At 40.8% G+C, this 23,694-nt stretch overlaps 1 protein-coding gene across 1 annotated transcript in view; it reads right to left on the bottom strand.

Moving 5' to 3' along the window:
- Positions 1-23,694, bottom strand: part of EMB2738 (GTP-binding family protein) — a 463,941-nt gene that overhangs the window by 382,720 nt on the left and 57,527 nt on the right. The window contains 2 exon segments of the mRNA XM_089439172.1: positions 11,536-11,829; positions 12,159-12,242. Coding sequence (XP_089295298.1) covers positions 11,536-11,829; positions 12,159-12,242 — 378 coding nt within the window.

Raw genomic sequence — 23,694 nt, forward strand, 5'->3', positions numbered from 1 at the left:
TTGGGAAGTGTAGATTGAACCTCTACATCTTTTTTGCACATCTTCTCCTGAAATGGGTACTACATCTGCCGTTTCTTGTTGATGATGGGAGTATGTCTCAATGTTATTGATTTGTCCACTTGTTCGTTGCTGATGGGTGTCATGATGCTTATGCTAATGTAACTCATCTCGCTGGAATTGAGATTCAAGTTGCAAAAACTCGATCATTTCTTGTGCATCTTGTAGATATATTTGAATATCGACAACACTGGATTTGCTAATTTTTATCTTATTATGAATAGTGGAATGAATGAGAGTATTCAACAATTCTATTGTATCATCAATTTTAGCCATTTCAACAATTCAAGTTGAGCAAAAACAACCTTCTAGCAATAATAAATAGTGTTCTTTCACTAATAATATTGGTGCCTATTTCCTTGTTGGGAGTCAAATATCTCTCCAAAATTTGGTATTGTACTGATGTTCTAAAGAAAACGGTCCTCAATAACAGAACCAACCCTTAATGGATTTCATTAATACATGGTGGATATCGCTCAACATTAAATGAAGTATGTTTAATAAGCGATGATTTGTATCTACTCCAAAGATTCACCAACCTCACAATGACTGAAACCACATACTGTCACATGAAAACCTACGACATCAAGATGTTCCCAAATCCAACAAGTTTTACTAGATTTAAAGAATCAAAGTCTTCAAACCAGAAAATTCAACAACTCAAAGGCGTCAAACCAACAAAGAGCCTTCAAATAGCCCCAGTGAATACTTCTTTAGGAGTTTTCATCTAGTGACCTGTGGCAACTTCGATTTTGAATATATACAGCTAACTTCATGGCTTCTCCCCACAAAAATTTCAGTAGATCTTGATCATGCAACATTGCTTCTACACTTTCTTCTATGGATCTGTTCTTTCATTTTGCAACACCATTTTGTTCAGGATTATATGGAACTATTAGCTCCCTCTTAATCCAAGACTCCCTACAGAAAGTTATGATTACCTTAGATGTATATTCTCCTCCATTATCGGACCTCAGTATCTTGATTCTCCTTTCTGTAAGGTTCTCTACTTTAGCTTTGAATTCTTGAAATTTGGTAAATACTTCATCCTTGGATTTCATTAAGTAAACCTAAGTTTTTCTTGAATGATCATCTATAAATGTGACATAATATAGATGACCTCCAAGTGACTTAGGAGTCATAGCCTATAGGACCACAAACATCGGAATGAATAAGATCCAAAATTTATTTTGACCATGAAGCACTACTTCCAAATGGTCTCCTGGTGTTCTTACCCAATGCACATCCTTTGCATACTCCTTCGTGATCTTCTTTCAATTTGAAGATTCCATCTACTATAGAGCTTGGAAGGATTTTGATATGGAGATGACCAAATCTTCTATGTCATAGTTCACATGGGCTAATTTCAATGTGAACCAAAGCTTAAGCAAGAGGAGATATCAACCTGTAAAGTCTTCCTTCACGAATACCAATTACTCTAGCATTTTCTATGCTTGAGTTCTTACTCCATACTACAACCTTTCCATCAATGAAAACCACTCTATCACCCTTATCTTCTAGAGTTGAAATGGAAAGTAAGTTCTTATGCAAACCTAGAACAAATAGGATGTTGTTGAGATGAATATTGCTTCCATTCTCCAACTCTATTGAAGTTGACCCAATTCCTCTTACAGGATAGCTCTTATTATCTCCAAGTTCCACTGAGTAAGAAGACTTTCCTTTTGATAATGTCTTCAGTTGTTTGTGATGACCAGTCATGTGTCTAGATGCACCACTATCGATTACCCAAATGTTCTTGTCTTGAAATGTGTCAGTGAGTGTTGAGAAGACTCCATCATTTATCTTGGTTACTTCCTTCTGTGTAGTAAATAGAAGATTACATGCTTACTTGATGCCTCTCTTGATATGGCTTGCTACCTTTGAACACTCCTTGAGGAACCCTTTCAATGTAGTAGAAATCTTTACAATGGCCTTAGTCAACCTTAGCTATGAAACCATGTTGAGAAATCTATAGGGCAATGATTAGGGTGATTTCTCTTTATTTGATAATTGTTTGTGATGCCTTTTTACTTATTAGCTTTGTTACTTATTATTATGTGTGTATATCATCAAACAACTACCAAAACAAGAAGAACAAGAAGACAGAATCTAGGCTGCAAGCCAGGGCCAAAACCTCTCCACTTGAGAGGAAAACCCGCAAATCTCTTCTCCTCCTTATAGATTCTTCAATTGACAAATTCCAAGACCTTAAGACTGAAACCAATACCCTCCAAGACCAAGACCAACCTATCTAGATAATGTGTTAAACTTGATCCAGTCAAACCCAGACAAATCTCTTCCAGTAGCACTTCTTCGACCTCCAGCTGCAGAATTTCGACCCCACTGCAGCCCTAAAATTTTCGGCCCCCCAGCAGTTGCTACTACAACACGTGAGCCTTGCTTGGCCTTCCAAGGGTTCCTTAGACCTTCGCTTACCTTTATTTGTCTTCTAGAGCTTGAGGATGACCTCTGGTGACCTTCGCTTGATCTTCTTGCCTTCTTTTCTCCAAGATTGAACTTGTAGATGAAAACCCTAGATCTGCTGCAGAAACCCTAGTCCTCCTTCGCACGTGTGAGAGAGAAATAGCCCAAACAAAAAGCCTTCTTCTTCCTCCTCCTTTGCTAGAACGAGTGATGGATAAATGTGTCTAAAGGAGGTCGAGTTTCCTCCTAGATATAGGCTCTTCAAGGTGGACGTGGCTCTCCCTTTTAGGCCAACTTGCCAGCGGCCAGACCGACTTGATCTTGCAAGGTATTTTGACACTTTTAATGACAAAATAAATTTTCTTTACAAATTACAATGTGCCCGAGGGGTCTTCAACTTATGACAATGACTCTTTTGACTTCTTGACCTAGGACAAACCCTAGAAGCACTCAATGGGTGCTTGACCTATAAAATAAAAGACCTTGAGCATTAAACCCATGCTCCAAAAATAATAATAATAATTTTCTTTCATTTTACAATTTATAAGAATCAAAAGTACATTTCATATTTATGAAGACCGAACCTAGTTACACATTTTTCAACAATTTTTGTATGTATACAATTGTCTTCGTAGCTTCACCCCACAAAAATTTCGGCAAATCTTGATCATGTAACATGGCTTTTACACTTTCTTCAATGGATCCATTCTGTCATTCGGCAACTCCATTTTGTTCGGGATTATATGGGACTATCAGCTCCCTCTTAATCCCATACTGCTTACAAAAGGTTATCATTTCCTTTGATGTGTATTTTCCCCCATTATCATACCCTAAAATCTTGATTCTCCTTTCTATAAGGTTTTCTATTTCAGCTTTGAATTCTTGAAATTTGATAAATACTTCATCCTTAAATTTCATTAAATAAACCCAAGTTTTTGTTGAATGGTCATCAATGAATATTACATAGTATTGTTAGTTTTTGTGGCATCGGATGTGTTCTAGCCTTGAAATTTTGTGGAGAGGCTAGAATACATGAGATCTCCAAAACCCAGAAATCGTTCTGAAAATTATCCCTAGAAATGACTTAATTAGATTATTAACCAGTTTTTTAATATTTCCTAAGTCTAAACTTAGGGAATATTGTTAATTAATTAAATCAAGTTGTGAATGTTCTAGAAACTCACATGGATCAACTTCAAGTTAATCCTAGCCATCGATTAAGATTTAATCTTGGTCGTTGGATTCCCAACAGAGGATTATAAGAAGAAGTCGATGGACACTTGGAGAGTACACTTAAGCAGCAGTTCCTTGTGCAGATCGAGCTAGCAGCAGTAGAGTTTGAGCCAGAGAGGGATGCAGTGTCAGTTAAGGGCATGGACAATGATCCGAAGGAAAATTTCGCGATCCGAAGAGGCAATAGCAAGAGGTTGAGTTATTCTGATTGCAGGAACGTGAGTGAAGGAACGCGTGAGTGCAGGAACGCGCGTGCAGGAACACGCGAGTGCAAGAACACGAATGCAGGAACACGCAAGTGCAGGTATGCGCGAGTACAGGAACGCGTGAGTGCAGAAACGCACACATACAGAAACGCAAGTGCAGGCAGCACGAGTGCAGGAAGCGTGAGTGTTGGGGTTGCTTAGGGAATATCTCTGCTAGATTTTCTTGTTGTTTGGATTGCCAGTTGAGCATCCATAGATGTACTCAGATTTCACTGCTGCACAATAAAATAAAACCCTCACCGTTGCACCGGTTTTCCCAAGTTGGATTTTTCCGAGAACATTTATCCAAAAATAATTGTGTAAATTTATGTGTGTGCTAGCATTTCTTCCAACATTTAATCTTCCGCAGTGTTATTTGTGTAGGTTGCAAAGTGAGTTATTCAGTGTTTGTTGTAGGAAACAATAAATAAATTGCTAAATTTAATTAACAATTAGGAGAATAATTTCCAGTTGTTGCAATAGGATTTCGGGTTTCTGAATTTTCACATGGTATCAAAGCGCAGATGATCAACCAAAGAGCTCAATAGCGAAGAAAGCAGTTTTGTTGTTCAGTGTGGGCAATAGATCGAAATCTCAGAGGGCAGCACAGTCACTTTGCCAAGAGGCCGAATATCTTGAGGAGATTCACTTTTTCTGAGGAACAGAAAAATTCGATCTCTCCGGATTGAGGGGTTCGAGAGGCAGAGGGAACAACCCAATATTTTCGCAAAGAAAATCTATAGCTAGACGCTATAGTTTTTGCAGCAGTTTGCTAGAGTAGAACCAGCGTCGGGTGGAAGAGAGAAGAAGCACACACAGCAGAGGGAAAATTTCTCTTAGGGGATCTCGAGTTTTAGAGATCTAATTTTTCCAGTTGCAAATTGGCAGTAGTTGTGAGCAGATCTTCTCACTCCAGAAGGGAGTGCGAGTAGCAGATCCAGCAACCGAGCAACAGGAAAGAGGGAGATTTTCGAGTTTATTTTCTCCAGTTTTGAGTCTCACAGATTTTGCAGCTTTGCAAGGATGACCGTACAAGATTTCCAGAGGAGGTCGTGTGAGTTAGCCATAATGCAAATCTAGGGAGCAGATCAACTTCCAGTTGCCAGAGGCAGATGTCAGAGGAAGTGTGAGTTGCAAAGAAAGGAATAGTGTTGAAAATATCGCCGAAATATCGGCGATTTTCGTAAATATCACGATATTTTCGGGGAGACGAAATATCGCCGAGAAAATAGTGCGAGTTGCAAAGAAAGGATTCAGGAAGGGTCCAGCCAGGGACTAGGATCGAAAGGAGGTAGTGGGGCACCAAATCCAGGAGGTGGAGTATGAGACTCTAGTGTGCCAAATTGGCAAGGTCCAGCGCAGTTGCAACAAGGAGATCAATCAGGTCAGTTCCAGATTCTTGCAGCGGGACCATCACCCTTGCTACAGGGGGCAACAAGATCATAGTAGTAGGTTCAATGTCAACAGACGCAATCTTTCATTAGACAGTTACAAGGCTAGTTGCAATCAATACCCGGGAGACGATCGCAGAAGTAGCTGCAGTGACACAGATAATATGAATTGCCCAGTTGCAGTATGCAGGTGCAGTTCCATCCAGGAGATTCCCAGCGCAAAACTACACAGTCCAATTTCTAGTGTAGAAGGACAATGTGAGTTGCTAGGAGAGAGCAAAGAGGTTTCCCATTAGGAGATCGAGACTCAAAGGGAGTCTAGTTTCAGAGGGAGCAGCCCTATGGAAGCTAGTGCTTGAGGATCTAAGAGATCAGACTCATTATTACAGTAGTTGCAGTAGCAGTGTAGAGATAGCAGCAGCGCAGTAGTAGCAACAGTATGAGTAGATCATATTTCACTATGATCAATGACATACCTCCAAGTGTGAGGTAGGGTGATTTGGAGTTGTAGCCCTAGAGCACTACAGATGGGCAGGATCCTTGAGGATTCCACCTCTTGGATCAATACCTTGCTACGAGGGCCCACAATATTCAGTAGCAGGATGGATCAATGACAGTCGATGCAGTAAGATGCCAAAGTGACAATTGCAGATACTGTTGATTTCTAGTAGCATCAAATGTGCTCTAAGCCTCAAAATTTGCAGGGAGACTTGGACATATGTATTCCACAATACCCAGAAATTGTTTTGGGAAATTCCACCCAAAATCAGTTTTATTAAAATAATTAATTTTTTTAATGGAGGCCTAAGTCTAATCTTAGGGAATTAAAATAATTAAAGGGTATTAATCAAACTGTAGGTGAAACTTCTGGAAGAATACGAGTATCAAGCCAAAATGATCTGAGCCCTTGATTAGAATCTAATCTGGGTCGTTGGTTCTCAACAAAAGGATTATAAGAGGAGGCTTAATGGGCATTTGATAAACACATCGAGCGGGAGATCAGAGATCAAATTTCTCAAGTGAGCAATGCAGCAGTTGCCAGAGAAATTAGAAGTGATTTTTTGCAATGAGGGACAAGGGTAGTTCTTGTTGGAGATTTCTCTTGATCTATGAATACTCAGCAGAGGAGGCAAAGAGAGATCCGGGAGAGGCAACAGAGACTAAGCTGGCCAGCGTAGGCTGACATAGAGGCAACGCAAAGCCTTGAGGAGATCCGTATTTTTGTTGGAGAGATCGATTTCTGAAGCCGGAAGCCGGGGTGTGAGACTGGGAGGACAGAATCAAAGTCTCAGAGAGGCAAATCGATCAGCAGAGGGAGTGACGTAGTCCCTAGGAGCTGTGACGTTGGGCCTACGCAGTGACTGTGCAGAGGCAACGCAAAGGTAGTAAGGGACTAGCCATTCTGTGGTTGGATAAGTCAGGATCGCCAGTGATAGTGTGAGGTATTTCTCACTAATCTTTTGTCAGTGATATTCTTTGTACTAGATAAGCCAGTAAGGCATCCAGAGGTTGTATTCAGAAAACCACTGCTTAATAATACAAACCCTCAGTTGCTGCACTGGTTTTCCCGCATTGGGTTTTTCCGAGGACTTTTGTCCAAAAACAATTGTGTAGATGTGTGTGATGTTTATTTCTCCTGTGTTGTATTTAGTTTCCGCAATTTTATTTTATTGTAGGCTGCAGTGTATGTATTTCAGTATTTGTCGTAGAAAACTGCAAGTAACTTGTTCAATTAATTTAACAAGTAGGTGAAATATAATCAGTTTGTTGCAGTAGGAATCGGGTAACCGATTTTTCATATGCTATCAATACACAGATCGTGAGCAAAAGAGCTCAGAAGCAGAAAGGAAGCAGAGTTCAAAATTACTGTGCTCAAAGATTTGGAAGCCTCTGGGCTAATCTGTCAAGCTTCAGTGGAATCAAAGGCTCAGTTAACCTTCCTGGAATCGAAAAGAATTAGATTGCTTCGACTGAAAGAAAAGCACTGGAGGCTAAAGAGCAAAGCTCTCTGGTTACAAGCAGGGGATGAAAATTCAAAATTTTTCCAACAATATGCTCGGGAAGGAAGTCAATTAACACAATCTGGGAGCTACAAGATCAAGATGGCAGAAAGGCAAACACCTTTGCGCAATTGGTTGATATGGGGGTAAGACATTTCTCTAACATTTACAAGGCCCCTACTGGTATTACCCTCCCTGAAATCATCCGAACAGCATAAGCATTGCCTAGATTTGTTGAGCCCAATGAGATGGAGACTTTAAAATCTCCAATCACTAGAGGGGAACTGGAAGCTGTGCTGAAATGCTTTAAAAAGGATAAAAGTCTGGGCCCGGATGGGTGGCCGACAGAATTCTACAGCTCCTTCTTGGAACTTATTGGAGATGATCTATTACAGGCCATTGAGGAATGCAGAAGTTCAGGCAGAATGTATGAAGGGTTTAATGCGACCTTCTTGGCCCTCATCCCCAAAACTGACAATCCTTCATCCTTTGATGATTATCGTCCCATCTCCCTCTACAACAACATTTACAAAATCATATCCAAAACTATTGCTCTTTGTATTAAACCTATCCTTTCTCGGATGATTTCCAAGGAACAGTTTGCTTTCCTCAGTCAGCGCCAGATCCATGAAGTTATTGGGACAGCTTAGGAAGCCCTTCATTCGATCAAAAAACAGCATAAGAAGTCAATCATCCTTAAGATTGACCTCTCCAAAGCCTTTGATCGGGCAAGTTGGTCTTACCTCCAGCTCACTCTCACTCATATCGGCTTTCCCCATGCTTTCATATCTTGGATTATGTGTTGTCTCTCATCGGCCTCATATAGTATCCTAATCAATGGTGTTGCCTCTGGTTTTTTTCATGCAGAACGCGGGCTTAGACAGGGGTGCCCACTCTCCCCTTTACTCTTCCTTCTCATTATGGAAGGTTTTAGCAGATTGATTAAAAAAGCTCGTGAGGAGGGAGATCTGGGGGGTGTCTGGATTTCGGATATGACCACTCTCTCTCACCTATTGTTTGTTGATGATGTACTTATTTTCTAAAAGGATCCTTTCGTGACTCACATGCTTTCAAGAACATCTTATCTCTCTTTTGCAAAGCTATAGGTATGGAACCAAATTATGAGAAGTCCGCAATTATCTTTGTGACATGCCTGCAAAATGAGACAAGATTCGCAGCTCAACAATTTGCCTATGTGAGACAAGATCTGGATGCTGGATTAAAATATTTGGGTTTCAGATTGAAACCGAATGGATACTGTATAGCGGACTGGGCTTGGCTCATTGCAAAAATCGAAAACAGAATTAACATCTGGCAGCAATGTTGGCTTACCAAAGCGGGTCTGCTCATCCTGATAAAATCGGTCCTTGAGGACCCTGATAAAATCAGTTCTTGAGGCGATCACAGTTTACTAGATGTCGCTGGCTTGGATCCCCAAAGGCATCTTAAAAAGGATACAACAATTTTGCTGTCGTTTCCTCTGGAGGGGTCAAAAAACAGGGCGGACTTTTGCTTGGGTAAGCTGGGACCGGATTGGAAAACCCAAAAAATTGGGGGGATGGGGCATAAAAAACCTTCAACTTTTTGCTATGGCACTTGCGGCAAAAATGGGCTAGCACATCGTCAAATCTAGAAGCCTTTGGCAGGAGGTCATTTACTACAAATATATTCACCCCCTATCAGTCATGGATTGGATCCGCAGTCCTATCAATATCTCGACTGGTGCTTCCATTATCTGGAAGGCGATATCCCAATCCCTTCCCCTCATAAAGAACGGGCTGGCATGGAAAATAGGGAAAGGCGATCAAGTGCGATTAGGCACGGATGCCTAGGGTGGGTGTGGGAATGCACACATACTACCAAGGGACCTATGTACTCACCTCTCCAGAGCTGGAATCACTCATATCGCTCAAATCGCAATCGCTGAACAGGATCAGTGGCTGCCTCAGCGCTGGATGGATCACAGGGTTTTAAACATTCCAAATAGATGGTTCGAGGACTGGCAAATGGTACATTGGGGCCCTCGAGGAAGCCAATGTCAAGATAATTGATCAAGAAGATGTTCTCATTTGGGCCTCGGACCCCCATGGTAGATACACCCCTAAAGTTGGATATGCGACCGCTATGGCAGCCCAGGAAAATGGCGACATCAGTTGGTGGTGGCGCCACCTCTGGAAATTAAAAGCTCCCCCAAAATCCAAATTGTTCATGTGGTGCATACTCATGGAGAAGGCCCCAATTGAGTTAAACCTTATGCGCAGGGCTTTTCACGGGCCATCAAGATGTTGTTTTTGCAAATTGCATGAGGAAGACACAAACCACTTGTTTCTTACCTGTCTGGTGACGATACATTTCTGGTCATGTATTACTACTAGTCTGAATCTGCCGACAATTTGGTCTGGACTCAATGTTGGGGATGCTTGGCATAATTGGTGGACTGGGGCACAATCTCACAAAGCCAGGAACCTGCCCCTGATCATTTGTTGGGGTATATGGATCAACCGGAACAGAAATATCTTTCTGGACACCCCGATCAACTGGTACAATTCTTGTATAAATTTGGTGGCCATTTACAATTTGATCCCAGATGACCCAGACAGAAAACCTCCTCGGGCCATCATTCCAGAATGCATCGACACCAGTTATCCTTGGGGATATTTTGATGGCTCGGCCCAAGCCAAGGGCTGTTGGGGGGGTGGGGGGGGCTATATTGCACATCAACAACCTTGTGTCCTACAGAATACAAGTCGGCCTGGGCAGGAGCACAAACAATTATGCAGAACTCAACAGCCTAAAACACCTTCTCCTATTTGCGAGAGAACTAAATTGCCAAAAGATTCAGATATACGGGGATTCACAGCTTGTTATAAATTGGATAAACGATGTATATCATTGTCACTTGCACACACTCAGAGACATGTTAGATGATATCTTTACTTTAAAATCACAATTTGATTTTATTGCATGCTCACATATATACAGGGAAAGGAATGAGATCGCTGATCGCCTTTCCAAAGCAGCCGCGCAGCTGAACAGAGGTCAATGGCAAATTCAGGAATACAGGGAGGGCATTTTCTACCGTTTTTTCCACCAGCCGTTAATTGAGATGAACGGGCATCTCTCAGAGTGATCTCACAGATCATTCCTTTTTTTTGGGTTTTTGGTTCTATGTTTTTTGCTACAGTTTCTGTTATTACTTTTGGGACTGTGACTCAGTATTTTTGTTTATTATGGCAGATATAACTACCTGGACTACTATGTTGTAAATTCGTATACAGTTTTCTCCCTAAATCTTCTGAACTGCTCTTCAGTGAATGCATCTCATACATGCAGCATTATACAACATGTAATTTTCTTAATATTTTAATGAAAATTGCTCCTTTTTCCTTGAAAAAAAAAACAACCTGCAATGTTATCCTTTTCTTCTTATTGGAGAATGTCAAAAACTTTTACTTCGTGTTTAAGAAGCACATCCCCAATGTTTCCATCAAGGGTGAATCCAAAATTATGTCACTGTCATCTTTTCACAAGATGTAATGTACACAAATCCCAAGCATTATTTTGAAATTTGTACTATATTGAAAGGGATGTACCCGTAGACTACCACAGACATTGGGGATGATTGCATCTAACCCGGAAGGAATTCATGAGACTTGATCCCTAAGTGGACTTTGTCCAAATATGTATAGTATTTGTATTATTCTATTTGCACTTTATCTTTTCCTAGATCAATGTAAATAATTCATAGATGACTCAATCAAACTTGATCACTCTACCAAGTGTGCATATTTTACGGTAACCCTAGGAGACATGGTCATTTATGATCACTCTCCAACAGTCTTGTACTTTGCAAACAAGTAATACACTGTACATATGGGTAAATTGCAGCAATTTCCATTGTTACCTGCATTGTTATTATGTCTTCATGTGAATGAATAATTTTCAAATTGTTGTTTTGTGCTCATATCAACAATGAATATGGAAATATGTATAATAATATCAACAAATAATAAGCATGGACCACAATGAAAAGACCTTATCCCATTCCATTAATTTACTATAGAATAAATATTGCTTACAGATAGAATTGCAACAAAATAGGTATGAATACTACCAAAATCAACCTAAAGACACCATAATGGTCATTATGTGTAGCTTCACAAATATGCATCGATTTGAATTTACCTGTCCATCTACAAGACATATAATAACTGACGCCTCTTTGACTGCTGCAGCAGCCTGTTTCTCTACCATTGAAGGTAATCCTGCAGCAATGGCTTCCTTCACAGCATATGCAATATCATCTTCCCCTCCACCCCTTGTAATTGCCAATCCATCTGTTCCTGTGTTCTGAGATTTGGGAACAGTAACAACACCACCTGTGTCTATCACCATAAAGTCCTTTTCTCCCCAAAATGATCTACCATACAAACGATCTCTAGTGACACCTGGTTCGTCGACAACAATTGCCACATTTCCCTGTGGAGAGCATTTGATAATCTCCTGTAGTTAATCTCAAAGCAAAAATCATTTTCAACAACAACTCAAACACCATTGGTATGATTTCCCTTCATCTTGCAATAAGGTTTCCATTTTGAATAATTCAATTTTTTAATCTTCCCATGAAATGCTTAAGCATGTGTGCATGTTCACATGAATTAATTTGCTATGTGTGCTCATGCCAATGCATGGTCATGCACTCTGTCTATGTATTTATTTAGTGCTATATTCAGGCATGCACACTGCAATTCAATGTGTATGCATCTGTGCAGGGATGATAATGATAGAGCAAGAAAGAGGCAGCTTACCCCAACAAGACGATTGAACAGTGCTGATTTCCCAACATTTGGCCTCCCAACTATTGCAACCTTAGGAAGAAGATGGTCAGGCACCTACAGCAGCGCAAGGAATTCAACAGTTCATCACCAACTCATTTCATATACTAATGCTACACTTCTTGTTGCAAAATTTTCCATAGAAGTCATCCAATCCAAACACATAATAATAGACTTAAGAAACAACTTTATGAACCAGCACGAGCGGGCATACTGGTTGCACTTTATTTAATATTTTCAATCAAAAACAGCAAGTTTTGCTCACTGAGTTTTTATTTTTCACACAGAAATAGGAGGTTATTATAGTATATATGCATTTGTAATTTCATACAAAACGTAATTTTTATCTTTTCAGTGTGTTTTCTAATGATTTTGAGTGACCGTTGCTTTCTTTCTTCGCACTTTTTAGCATTGAACAACAGTAGGATTATCATCCATTTAGGCTCATGCTTAATAATTTTTCACATTTGGATTTATTTCCTAGGTTTGCTTGCTTGCTGTCCTCTTAGTTATTTGTGGATTTATATCTGATTTTATTTAGGACAGTATCTTATTTTATCGCTTTGAGGTCATACTTTCCTTTCAAATTAAAAGGGCATATCTTAGACTACTCAGGGAGGCCCTGCTATGGTTGGCAAAGCAGCAACCAGAAGAGAGAGAAGCTCAAAGTGAAGTGGCATTCTCCCTTTACCTATAGGTTATCCAGACTCCTTTACTCTTTGCAGGAAAGGAATTTTGGTGGTATCCTCCCTAATGGTGTAATGAGGGTTGTTAACACCTAAAGTTGCACTTAAGTGAGATTCGAGAATGCCCTGAAACACGAGTGCAACTCAAGAGGAACTAAGGAAGGCTGCCCAGTCTCACCACAGCAGCTCTTACTCTCACGTTAGGCTGGCTCTCCTCGAACATAAGGGGGATATCCCTAAGCAAAGTGCATGATGAACCTTGGAAGAAAATGGGAGGTGGACTTAGACCAGTGCCAATCTAGAGGGTAATGGATTTGAGGATTACGAATAAAGAAGGTTTGAAATAATATGAAGGCATAATCAAGCCATATACTAAAGTACCATTGCTAATCCAAGTAGATTTTGAAATTATATGACAGTACATGAGGGCCCTTATGCAAGATACGCCATCACCACTACGAATTCGCAGCCAAGAGAAAATGTGCAACCACAAATAGTAAAGGAAAATTATAACATAAGATTATAAGAAAAACGGATTATGACAGCCTTCTAAAGAATGAACAGCCCAACCAGATATCACACCATCACATACAACCTCATAAGATTAAGTAAGCCATAATATGTGCCATATCAAATCCATCATTACAGCAGAAAATTCCCCCTGTTGATAGGTGGTTTGTCATTGATGTCAACCCAAGCAGCACCCACCATTTGCCGCTCAAGATGACATGGCAATTCATGGGTTATCATGTCAGGATCATCCTTAATGGATTCTCCTCGTCGAGATGTTTCCGGTGGTATGTTGCATGCCACATAGTTCTTCACGGTTTGAGAGATATTTGCCTTTGAAGTTAAAGACCCCAATGAGTGGGCAAAAACCCCAAGGGGTGGTGACATGGCACTCTTTCATTGGTTGTCTATCAATAAACATCAAGCATAAGGGTTCTCTATCATGTTTTGTGGAGCAATCACCTTGAGGAAGGCATCACAAGTGTTTTGCACCAATAAGAAGTATCCTTCAATACATTAAAGAATAAATTCATTCACCAAAAGGGCAGCAGCCTTCCTGTAATATCCCTAAAGCAAAATTAACAATAAATATTCAAAGCAAAATAGACAAACACATCATAACACCAGAACAGACAATCAGACCATGAAAATGCTTCCAAAACAGTGTTGTATACTCATTTTATTAATGGAAAAGGGGTAAAGTCAAGGTGCTGGAATGAGTGCAGCCGGGCTTGCTTTTAGCAAGCTAGCAAAGCTCACAATGATCCTTGAGTCACCCTCCTCCAAGCTCTGACAATTCGGCCAAACTGTTGTGCTGTAATTCCCAGAAAATGGTGTTGCTGCCTGAAATGAAGTGCTGCTAGAGCCCTCTCTACTACTCAGAAAATTCCAGGAATTTAATTCTGGCCTCTACTCAAGAAACCCAGAATAACCCACGACGGGTTTGGCCAAAGCTTGACCCTAGAATTTCGACCCCCTTGGGATTGGCTAGCTCTCCTGCTGAGAAATTCGACCTCCTGAGTATTTTGCGGTTGAAATACCCCAAATTGCCTGCAAACCCTGTTAGAAGGCTCCCCAATCCTTCCCACCTAATTTCCTCCTTAGTCTCCCTTAACTCCACAATCTCCCTGTGTGTCTCTAGCAGTGACTGTGCACTCCCTGCGATGTTGTGGCTCCCTCTGCTGGTGTAAATCGATCTCCTGCTGCTGGTATGAATTGGGCTGAAGAAAAGCTCCCTGCTAGGGCTGGCACTTGAAGTCCACCGAAACAAGGGCTGGGATTTCCGCTCGAAAACAACCGATGTGCTGAACAACACATGCAGAGTTGGCTCACTGCTCAAGCGTGCTCTTGTCAAAGACAAATTCTAAAATGATGAATGATAACAAAAATGAGAGTTCCTCCCTTCTTTTATCGAATTACCTCCAAGGTTGCCCTTGTGGGCCCACATCGACTTTCTCCCCCCTTCGAGCCAATGAGAGTGTACTCTCCATGAGGGCCGAAAATGCCTTCGTGGTGGCCCCCACATTCCACCAAAGCCGCAATCTTTCGCTGAGCACTATAGTTGGAGTGCCTCTTAGGCCAAAAATCATGTATGGGTCCCCTAGGCCCACTTTCCTAAGTGAAATAATGTGAAATGCCAAAATTGAGCAAAATTTCGATATTCCCTTCGTGAAACACTAAGCAGGAATATCACAGTCCTCCCCGCCAAAACGTGGCTTGTCCTCAAGCAACAGCAAAGAAGGATGTTGCAGTATATGTTCCCCCTCCCAGGTGGCATCCTCATCTGGTAGGTTCCTCCATTGAATCAAAATTTCCCTGATGGCTCTGTTACGCAGGTGCCTCTCTCTGGTATCCAAAATAGCCTCTGGTTCCAGCACCAAATGGCCTTCATCGTCCATAGGGGGTAGCTCTGTTGCAGCGGTGCCCTGCTGCCCTAATGCCTTCTTTAGGCAAGACACATGAAAAATGTTGTGCACTCAGCTCCCCAGGGATAGCTTGTCATGTCCCCATTTTTATTCTTCTTCATAGTACAGCCAGGGTGGATTTCCAGGATAGGGGATGGCCAGGTCAGTTGATGCAGGTGCATTCAGCTCAGAAGAATCATTGTATTTTAGTAGACATAGGAGGGTCGTATGTTTTAAGAAAGTTGGTTTCCTAAGTATTGAATTAATATAATTACTTAGGTTTTGAATGATTTTAATGAAAATAGGAATTAATTAAGTATTGTGAGGCATATTGTAAATGTTCTCAAATAAAAGAGAACATGAGAGAATCATGATAGTTGAGTTCATAGGAATTGATAGCTTTGGAAATTAATTGTAGATCTTGAATTAGGAATTAGTTCATGATTTATAGGATTGCGAGGATTCTTGTGTTTGAGTTGAAATTATTAAGGATCTGAACCAGAAATTGGTTATAGACTCCTTTTGTATAAATGTAAGCCAAAAAGGCACAGTCAAGGGTTAGCTAGTTAGTCAAGTCAAGTTAGTAGTTAGAGGTTTGATTGTAAGCCTACTGGCAGATTGTGAAACAGAGGCCACTGATATTGGAAATCAGGCCTGAGAGAAGAAACTGTGTAAATACCTATTTATTAATACAAACAACTTGATTCTGATTTTATGTGTGTGTATGGAGTAATTTAGTTATAATCTGTGTGTGAACTAGAGTAAGTTCTATGTACAGAAGTTGCATGTGTAGAATCAGAGGCAAAGTACAGAGAAGAGTAACAGAGAGGTGTTACGGCTTTGTACAATCGACAGTATAGGAGGAAGCCTTTAGTGTTACAGTGAAGGTGAAGGAAGCATAAAGGTGCGAGCAGAGTCAAGCTCAGGAGAGAATTATGTGGCAGAACAGCAAAAGACCAGAACCCTGAAGAAAGCCGAAACCACAAAAAAACATTGAAGGAACGGCATAAAAACGAATAAAGAGAAGGATGAAGAAATGAGGTAACGATGCACAAGAGTCGTTGGATCTAAAGATCAACGAATGAAGCTGAAGGCGATGGACGACCAAGATTAAGTCGTGCCACATAAGAGAAAGAAATGAACAGCAGAAATTAAATCCAAGCACTTGCGGAAGGTGAATGGTGGGAATCGATCTAGGTCGTCAGATCGACAGATCTGGTAGATCGACGGTAATCAACAACTGTGCGAGGTAGGAGAGAGCAAATTCCCTTGATCGTGGTTGAAGTCCCGTAGTAAATCCTAGCCGTTGATCCCACAGTCAATGCTTACATCACAGTCAACTGCGGGGTTAAGTTGGTTGATAACCTGCATGCTAGTTGAAGGGCCGCAAACCGTAGGATTTGATGGCCTCCGTCATCCAACGGATATCGGGCCATAAAGAGATCGGACTTTAACTTCAAGGGCGGACCCGAACATTTATAGATTAAGGTTGTATAATCCTTATCGACTTCGTAAGGCGGTTAAACGTCGTGTAAGTGGTCTGTGCGATATCGTTGCGAACCGTCGGATCAAATGGGTTTTGATCTACGGCGCAGGATCACCGAGCAACTCTGTTGATCGGGGAAGATATCAACCATCGGATCGAGGGTAAGATCGACGGTGGAGATTGAAGCTAAAAGATTTGTGGAGAGCGGACCCGAGGAGGTTATAGGCGCGGTTTTAATTTATTTGGAGTCTGGTTGTGTTATCGCATATCGCATGCGAGAGGCGATGAAGTCACATGTTGGTGTGATGCGATATTGCGACAGTCGTTGATCTGATGGACGAAATCAACGGTGGAAAGGGCAATCGCATATCGCAAATCGGGAATCCTGAGTGCACATTCTATTGAGTCCTTTGAACTCCACGATCGCACCAAAGGATTAACTAAGGGTCAGACTGGGGTTAGTTATTAACTCATTCCGCATGAGGGTTTGATTAAGGGGCCTTAAACCTTAATTTATGAAGGTTTGACCAGGCAGGTCATTGAAATTCCTGGGACAGATGAGATTATGCATTTTATATGCATACTGTGGGTATCGCAGGTTTTTCCTGCGTCAAAGTGGTATCAAAGCATAATTGTGATTGAAACATTTGATATTAAGGCAGCACAAAGAAATTCTATGTGAAAATTTCTTTGAAAAGAATTTAGAACAGAGTTATGTTTTGAAGGTGTGTATACAGGTGAATGGTGATGAAAGCAGGCAAGAGGAGATCAGATTCTAATCTGACAAACAGTAAGCACACAGAGATAAAGTATAACAGAATATTGGGAGAATTGCAGATGCAAGGGAACAGAGGACAATCCATTCAAAGTGCAGGTGAATGGTAGAACAAGATCGTGCAGAAGTCTTGAAGGTGAGATGGTATGTTTTTATTTTAATTTGATTTGAAGATTGGAGTGTGTAGTCTTTATATTGAGGCACAGGTAATAGCAAAAGAAGGTGAGAATATTGCAGCAACCTAGAGCAAGGAGTGCTCAATTGGTTCCAGAGGAAAGAACCAGAGAAATGCTAAAAGACTGAGCTCAGAGGAAAGAAGCTTAGTGAGGCATATGTAGCAAGAAGGAGACTTGTTACTGCAGAGGTATTGTTGCAGCTCACAAAGGCAATTCCACAGAGGATGTGGGTAGAATTGCTAAGTAATGAAGGAAGCTGATAAGACTTTCTAAGTGAAAGAAGAGGTGGTTAGAACCAAGTATTTCATTGTGATTGAAATACAAGAGGATAGTTATGTTCTTAGAAGATGCAGATGAGTTGAAGCCTAGAAGGAGCAAAGAGCACTGCTCAAAAGAGTTTCCAGAGATAGAGAAGCAAGGGCTTGCCAAAAGACCAAGTACAGAGGAAAGCTTGGTGAGGTGAGTGGCAGCAGGGAGGACTTGCTGTTGTAGAGGCTTTAATGCAGCGCATAGTGAGTGAGTGAGGAACTCATAGAGATGGAGGAGAAAATGACTACTGATAGTCATAGCAGAGGTTCTGAAGAAGACCACAGCAGAAGAAAAGTGAAGAAAGAGAATGCCAAGGTAAATGGAAAGAGAATGAGTCAAGAGGAAATTGACAAAGAGATTGTTGAGATGAAAGAACAACTCAATGTGTTAATGATGATACTTGAGGAAAGCCAGAGACTAGGTTGGGTCTTGAAGAAAAAGCCAGTGAAATGGCATAAGTTATAGAGAAGGCTATAGCAGAAGCAAGTGAAGTGGCTGGTGGAAGAACTCAGAGAAGCTGAGTTGGAAATGGAAGTGTCCATTTGTGAAGCAGAGCAGGGTGAAGTTCTGGGAGAAGATGAAGACTTGAAGACTGAAACTTCAAGTAAGACCAAAGGGTCACATGATTTTAAATCTAACAATTTGCATATGTTTGCAGGTGAAACATGTGAAGAAGGACAATTTGTTGATATTGACATAAAGGAGGAAGAAGACAGGCAGAATCTAAATTCTATTCTGAAAGAAGAAGTAGAGAAGGATATCAAGCAATCAAGTGAAGGACTTGATGAGATTGAAGAGAAGACCATTGAAATATTTCTGAGTCATGTAAAGAACTTGGAACAGCAGGAAGACTTGGTGATTGAATCATCAAGTGAGATCATGAGGTCTTGTGGTTTTACAACTGACAAGTTGTGTGTGAATGCAGGTATTGCAAAAGACAAACCATTTTATGGAACTGTCTTGAATGAAGCTAAAATTTGCCAAGTATGATGATGATTGTCTTTCAAATGAAGATCAAGTTGAATTATTACAGCAGAAGGAGTTCATAAATTCCTTGCTTAGTGGAAAAAATATCTTCAGTGGAGATGAGACAGTTATGTCTTATGATAAGGAATTTGCTATTGATGAGGACAAAGAGGAATTGATTTTCTTAAATGGCCAAAGGGAGAGTGATGGACAGACATCTAAAACTATCACAGAGATGGAGGATCAGAATTTTATTCTAATCAAGAATGAAGAAGTAGTGTCAACAAGAAGTTATACTTGTGACAGAGAAGAAGATAATGAGGATTGTACAAAGCTTTTAGGAGAAATTCCAAGTGAGATGGCAAATTTATGGCATGAGTTAAGTCTTTTGGAGAAAAGGCTAGAAAACCAAAAAGTAAGTGTTCAGGTTGTAAAATCAAAACTGAATGAGAATGAAGAAGTTCACTACAGTGGACAAGGACAGGAATACATTATTAAAACAGATGGTGTGGAGGAGAGACTAGCTAACAGTCTCGTGAATTTTGTTGAGAATTCAAATCAGCATACTGATGTGCTGACAGAGGAGGAAGAATCAGAGCAGCATACTGATGTGTTGCCAAAGGAAGAAAAGGCACAGAAGCCTTATGATTTTTATTTTAATAATTGTTTGGTGAGTGCAGGTTTAGTTGCAGATGTTGGAGAAAATTTGGCACAGATGAGCAACCAAATAAAAATGAAAGAGGAAGATTTTGTGGAAGTATTTAATCCATGCAACAGAGATGTTCAATTGCTAAAGAGAATGTCGGACAGTCAGGATTCAATACAAAAAGAGATAATCATGAAAGAGGGTAAGGATGAAAGGGAGGCAGAACAAGTAAAAATAAACAAAGAAAAAGTAAGCGTAGGAAAAAGAGTAAGTGATAGAATTCGACAACTTCAAAGAGGAGAACAGCAGTTTGAAGAGTTAGTAGACAGCAACAACAACTTGAAACAAAGAGAAAGAGGTAACAGGAAGAGGCAGAGTATGGACCAGCCCAAGGATGTGCTGGAAATGGAGATTGAAGAACTATGGCAGTTGATGATGAAACAGTCCAGGCTGAGGAAAATGACAGCAGGAAGTATGATCAATTAGAACTTGAACCTGATTGACAAGGAGAGGAAGATGAAACAGAAGACAGCAGACCTACAGCAGCAGCAAAGGTGCAAGGCATTTGGGCAGTTACAAACTAAAGTTTGGGACCCTAGAGGTTTTTTATCAACACATGAAAGCACATGATCAGGAGATCATGAACATTTTCTACTTTGGGACGCTGATGCAGGAGCATTCAGCTCAGAAGAATCATTGTATTTTAATAGACATAGGAGGGTCTTATGTTTTAAGGAAGTCGGTTTCCTAAGTGTTGAATTAAGGTCATTACTTAGGTTTTGAGTGATTTTAATGAAAATAGGAATTAATTAAGTATTGTGAGGCATATTGTAAATGTTCTCGAATGAAGGGGAACATGAGAGAATCATGATAGTTGAGAGTTCATAGGAATTGATAGCTTTGGAAATTAATTGTAGATCTTGAATTAGGAATTAGTTCATGATTTATAGGATTGAGAGGATTCTTAGGTTTTAGTTGAAATTATTAAGGATCTGAACCAGAAATTGGTTATAGACTCCTTTTGTATAAATGTAAGCCTAAAAGGCATAGTCAGGGGTTAGCTAGTTAGTCAAGTCAAGTTAGTAGTTAGAGGTTTGATTGTAAGCCTACGGGCAGATTGTGAAATAGAGGCCACTGATATTGGAAATCAGGCCTGAGAGAAGAAACTATGTAAATACCTGTTTATTAATACAAACAACTCGATTCTGAGTTTATGTGTGTGTATGGAGTAATTTAGTTATAATCTGTGTGTGAACTAGAGTAAGTTCTATGTACAGAAGTTGCATGTGTAGAATCAGTGGCAAAATACAAAGAAGAGTAACAGAGAGGTGTTACGGCTTTGTACACATCAACAGTACAAGAGGAAGCCTTTAGTGTTACAGTGAAGGTGAAGGAAGCATAAAGGTGCGAGCAGAGTCAAGCTCAGGAGAGAATTATGTGGCAGAACAGCGAAAGACCAGAACCCTGAAGAAAGCCGAAACCACAGAAAAACATTGAAGGAACGGCATAAAAACGAATAAAGAGAAGGATGAAGAAATGAGGTAACGATGCACAGGAGTCGTTGGATCTAACAATCAACGAACGAGGCTAAAGGCGATGGACGACCAAGATTAAGTCGTGCCACATAAGAGAAAGAAATGAACAGCAGAGATTAAATCCAAGCACTTGCGGAAGGTGAAAGGCGGGAATCAATCTGGACCGTCAGATCGACAGACCTAGTAGATTGATGATAATCAACAACTGTGCAGGGTAGGAGAGAACAAATTCCCTTGATCGTGGTTGAAGTCCCGTAGTAAATCCTAGTCGTCGATCCCACAGTCAACGCTTACGTCACAGTCAACTGCGGGGTTAAGTTGGTTGATAACCCGCGTGCTAGTTGAAGGGCCACAGACCGTAGGATTTGATGGCCTCCGTCATCCAACGGATATCGAGCCATAAAGAGATCGGACTTTAACTTCAAGGGCGAACCTGAACATTCATAGATTAAGGTTGTCTAATCCTTATCGGCTCCGTAAGGCGGTTAAACGCCATGTAAGTGGTCTATGCGATATCGTTGCGGACCGTCGGATCAAATGGGTTTTGATCTACGGCACAGGATCACCGAGCAACTCTGTTGATCGGGGAAGATATCAACCGTCGGATCGAGGGTAAGATCGACGGTGGAGATTGAAGCGAAAAGATTTGTGGAGAGCGGACCCGAGGAGGTTATAGGCGCGGTTTTAATTTATTTGGAGTCTGGTTGTGTTATCGCATATCCCATGCGAGAGGCAATGAAGTCACATGTTGGTGTGATGCGATATTGTGATAGCCATTGATTTGATGGACGAAATCAACGATGGAAAGGGCAATCGCATATCGCAAATCGAGAATCCTGAGTGCACATTCTATTGAGTCCTTTGAACTCCGCGATCGCACCAAAGGATTAACTAAGGGTCAGACTGGGGTTAGTTATTAACTCGTTCTGCATGAGGGTTTGATTAAGGGACCTTAAACCTCAATTTATGAAGGTTTGACCAGGCAGGGCATTGAAATTCCTGGGATAGATGAGACTATGCATTTTATATGCATACTGTGGGTATCGCAGGTTATCCCTGCGTCATTAATGGAGCAAGTTTATGTCATCAGGGGTCCCGATGGAGTTTTGAGGAGTTTTTATGGGATTCGACGACATTCGCTTACCATATTCCATCGTCAGCACAACTTGCCTTTCGTTCCGTTGCATTCCGACAACTTTCAAAAATCAGCATTATTAGTGGGCATAACTTAATTAATTATGCTCGAGGTGGCATTTCGGGGAGATTAATTGATGGAACACCTCAGTGTAATAGCTCGTCAGAACCGAAACGAGAAGATCTACATGATGGGACTTTTGGATGGGAGTTTCAGTGACCTGAGGAGACATGGTGGCCAATATACCTTTTCCACATTAAAAAGAATATTTTAATAAAGTAAAGAGGGAAAAGTGCTCCATGAATAAAATAATGATAAAATAGAAGATTCTAGAGGGGCCCATTAGATCTATAAATGAGGAGGAGGAGGCCATTGGAGAACATCTTGGATTGAGTATTGTTTCTTGTATGAGAGGTTGAGAACTCGGTTCTCTACTCCATTGGTAGCCCCAGGACGAAAACCCTCGAGTGATTTAGAGAGATTGGGCGAGCACCCATCTCCCCTTGGTGGATTCATTTAGAATCCACAGGTGTAGAGATTGTTTCTTTGTTTCAGTTTGGAGACCGGAGGGTCATTCCCAGCTATTGTATTGGCATCTATCTATATATAATAAAGCTGGATTTTGGTTGCTGCATTTCTCATTGTTTCTCATGTTGTGATCTTTTAATGAGATTTTGTGCAATTTATAGATTTATGGTTCTGGTTTTACATGGCAATCTTCTGGAAAATGCATGATAGTTTAATATGAAGTGCCTGTTCCAAAATTAATTGATTTGGGACACTACATAGCTCCAACTCATATGCTATTGGGCGAGCACCGATCTCCCCTTGGTGGATTCATTCAGAATCCACAGGTGTAGATATTGTTTCTTTGTTTCAGTTTGGAGACCGGAGGGTCATTCCCAGCTATTGTTGGCATCTATCTATATATAATAAAGCTGGATTTTGGTCGCTGCATTTCTCATTGTTTCTCATGTTGTGATCTTTTAAGAAGATTTTGTGCAATTTATAGATTTATGGTTCTGGTTTTACATGGCAACCTTCTGGAAAATGCATAATAGTTTAATATGAAGTGCCTGTTCCAAAATTAATTGATTTGGGACACTACATAGCTCCAACTCATATGCTACCTCCCCCACCCTCTGAGTGACACAATAAGGCCCACAGAAGCGGGGTTTGAGTTTTTCAACCCCCTTCTCTTTGAGCGTAGATTGCCTGTACAGTTGGAGCCTCAAAAAGACCAAGTCCCCAACTTCGAATTGCCTTTCAACTCTGCCCCTGTCTACATAAAGCTTCTGTTGATTCTGGGCCATTTGCAGATTGTCCTTCAGAGCCCTCAAGATGTCTTGGCTCTCCTGTATCCAATCCTTGGCCCTAGGGG

The sequence above is a fragment of the Pinus tabuliformis genome, chromosome 9, assembly GCF_031772625.1.
Source record: "Pinus tabuliformis cultivar Carrire ecotype Pingquan chromosome 9, CPIR1, whole genome shotgun sequence".
Taxonomy (NCBI): Eukaryota; Viridiplantae; Streptophyta; class Pinopsida; order Pinales; family Pinaceae; genus Pinus; species Pinus tabuliformis.